Here is a 3,058-nt window from a genome sequence, read left to right as displayed (position 1 = left end):
GAAGTTATTAGAAGTCAGGATTAGGGTTCTGTATCATTGGTAGCGAATGAACTATTTGCATTATTAATTCTGTTCTCTATTCTGATTTTCAAAACTGAACAAAACATAAGGCCCCAGATTAGTAGATTTCTAAAATTGGTCCCTACAGCCCCACAGGCTCCCTTTCCCTATATGAAAAGTTAATGCCAATTAAGAGAGTTGAAGGTAAGTCATTGCTCTCTGCAGGTGATGTGAACACTGGCCACCCTACCTTACACACATGAGTTTGCTGGCTAACTCTAGTAAAAAGGTGGACTGGGAGCAGCCTGTTTCCTGAACAAACATAAACACTCATCACACAGAGATTAGATGATAAAGGAGGGAAAACCACCTTTTAATATTGGTCAGATGGCAGAGAATTGTAAAGTCTTCCACTGGCCACTCGCTAGTCTCCTTCTTCATCCATTTTTATCACCTCCAGCTTCATCTCTAAAGTCAGACTATCCTTAAAGAGATTGTCCTTAATGGTTAGAAGCTCTACCAGCTTTGTCGTAAGTCAAAGTTTACTGATAATTCGTCTCCTGACAAGTAATCTCTTGAGTGCTTATTTTAGAGAATTTATTTGCAGCTTTTCCTACTTAATCACCACCACTTCAGGCTACTCAAACAGATAGACAACTGCTTCCTTTTGCCTGCCTTTTCTGTAATTTACACCAAATTAGACCTATACAGGTCATTCCCTATTACAATAACAGATTCTCTCTCTCTCTCTCTCTCTCTCTCTCTCTCTCTCTCTCTCTCTCTCTCTCTCTCTCTCTCTCCTCCTTCCCCGACTGACCAATTATTTCTTTCCACAGAAGACTTCCTTTTTCAATATAAGTCAAAGCATACTGGCATGTAGTGGAAGATGGGACCACCATATAAGTATTTCCTAACTGGAAGTATTTTATGGCTTCCAGTAATTTTCCTCAACAATATTCCTCTTGTTTTTAACCAGTAAAAGCCGGCCACCTTAAAAGCCTGAAAGAATGACATCCTGGGGTTTTGAGAAGAAATTCAAATAATTATTGAGAATAAGTTTAAGAAGCAAAGGCCATTTTCTGTCTCCTGTGATAATCCCTGACCTCCTTCAATTTACTCAACGAGAACAAATGCTTTCAAGATCCGACTAAGCCACCTCCAAAAGGTGGCCGGTTACCCACAAACTAGGGAGCATGTGCCTGACTCCCTCTGTGGCTGGGCGGCTGTGCGGGAATGTGGCCAGGGCCTGGGACAAGATGCTTCTGTTGTCTGCGATATTCAGGGAGAGATGGCACCTCTGCCAGCCGCTCAGATTCAGAATCCTCCCAACCGGGGAATTCCAAAACAACCCGTATCTCTCCGAAGTCAGATCTAACGCGGATCAGGTGGGGTGTGGGGAGGTGAGGAACACAGAAATGTGGGGATTCGATCTCATGACTGCTGGGCCCCAGGCCATGGGGGGTGGGGGGCGTTGAACGGCGTGCGACCTGGGGCAAGAGGTCCTAAGTCTGGCCTCCGAAGTCTGCACGTGGAATCGGGACTTTGCTGTTCCCAGGACCCTGCGGCCCAACTCCGGGCGGGAGGTCTCCGGCGCCCCCACCCTGAAAGGGGCTCAGGTGGGACTGGAGTTGGATGGTCCGCGGGGTCTGATCGTCCCGCCCGCGCTGTCACCCCTCCCGCCTCTTGGGCCCCGGGGAGCCCCTCGGGTCTTGGGCTCCAGCCCCTGCCGCCATCCACCCTTCCCCGCCTGGAAATGGGGGCTCTGGTTGCCAAGGATATTGTCGCCTCGCCCCTGCGGCGCCCCTCTCCGCCCTTCACCCCGCGAGCGGCCTCCGGGCTCCCCGTTTCCTTCAGCGCCGCAAGGAGCACAAAAGCGAGGCGGGACCGCACGTTTCAACTCCTTCGCGGCGCCCCTCTGGCCGCCGTCCGGGCGCCCCACCCCGGGCGCGGGGAGGCGAGCCCGGGTTTCTCCGGGGCCTGCGCTCGCTCGCGGGGCGGGTCCGCGGGGCTTTCCCGCTGCGGCGGGGCCGGGCGGGGGCTCGAGGCCGAGGGAGGAGCAGAGGCCCACCCGCCGGCGGGAGGGGACCCCGCCCGCCCCCCCAGCCTCTCTCCCCGGCCGTGGCCCCAACGCGGAGGGGTGGCTGTGCTGGGCTGCGAGCTCGTCTGGCAGCTTCTACTGAGCAGCTAATCGCATGGCATCCCGTCTTTGATGAATCTGAACTAATTACCCCTCTTAATTAAAGTCTTTAGCAGTTGTTTCACTGTTTTGGCAGGAGAGCAGGAGAGACTTGCAGTCAGAAAACCCCAGAGCCCAAACTCGCAGCCGAGCTGCTGGTTCACACTTGAAGCGTTTCAAGGACCTGGCACCCGCCGCAGTTTGGTTTTCATCCACGTTTACTCCTTGAATGGAAGTATATTCATCTATAAACACATATACATACACACACCTCAAAACGCGGCGGCTCCCCTCGCCAGCTGTGTACCAGTCAGCAGTCCCTTCAGGACGCAAACAATAGCGACCCCTCGACAAGGCACGGTTTTACTGCCCTGGGGTGTGTACCATACACATCTCCCCACCTGACCGAGCACCCCAAGCTTGTCAGAGGGCCCAGGACCAAGGCATGATGCCTGTTACAAAGCGCCACATCTTCCGAACTTTACCAAACTTCATTACTTTACCAAAGTTGGAACTATTTGGAGAGACTATTACTTGCTGTTGGTAAAGTTTTCAGATCAAGCATTAGGGTGATATTTTCACAGAGCTGAACTTTTTAAAAAGGAGGAAGGATGAGGCGGCCAGAGTTAGTGATTTCCAGCTGAATAATGGGAACAGAGCCCTGAAGCTGATGATTAAATAAGCACATTCCCAGTATTTATTTCTAACAGTCAATGAATCCATTTTCACGTGCAAGAATCAAAAAAGCAAAATTCAAATTCATTCATCATGAACCATACTCAACTGATATGTATGTATGTGTGTGTGTGTGTGTGTGTTCAATGCGGAATGTGTCTTTCCAGGTACACTCATCTGTGTGTGTGTGTGTGTGTGTGTGTGTGA

At 51.0% G+C, this 3,058-nt stretch overlaps 1 protein-coding gene across 1 annotated transcript in view; it reads right to left on the bottom strand.

The window, feature by feature from the left end:
- Positions 1 to 424: 424 nt before the first annotated feature.
- The window catches only part of FEZF1 (FEZ family zinc finger 1), a 5,754-nt gene continuing 3,120 nt past the window's right edge, over positions 425 to 3,058 (bottom strand). The window contains 1 exon segment of the mRNA XM_006090517.2: positions 425 to 523. Within this exon segment, the coding sequence (XP_006090579.2) occupies positions 425 to 523 (99 nt within the window).

The sequence above is a fragment of the Myotis lucifugus genome, unplaced genomic scaffold, assembly GCF_000147115.1.
Source record: "Myotis lucifugus unplaced genomic scaffold, Myoluc2.0 scaffold_73, whole genome shotgun sequence".
Classification (NCBI taxonomy): Eukaryota; Metazoa; Chordata; class Mammalia; order Chiroptera; family Vespertilionidae; genus Myotis; species Myotis lucifugus.
Note: the sequence above shows the minus strand (reverse complement) of the source record. Positions and strands in the feature narration are given on the sequence as shown.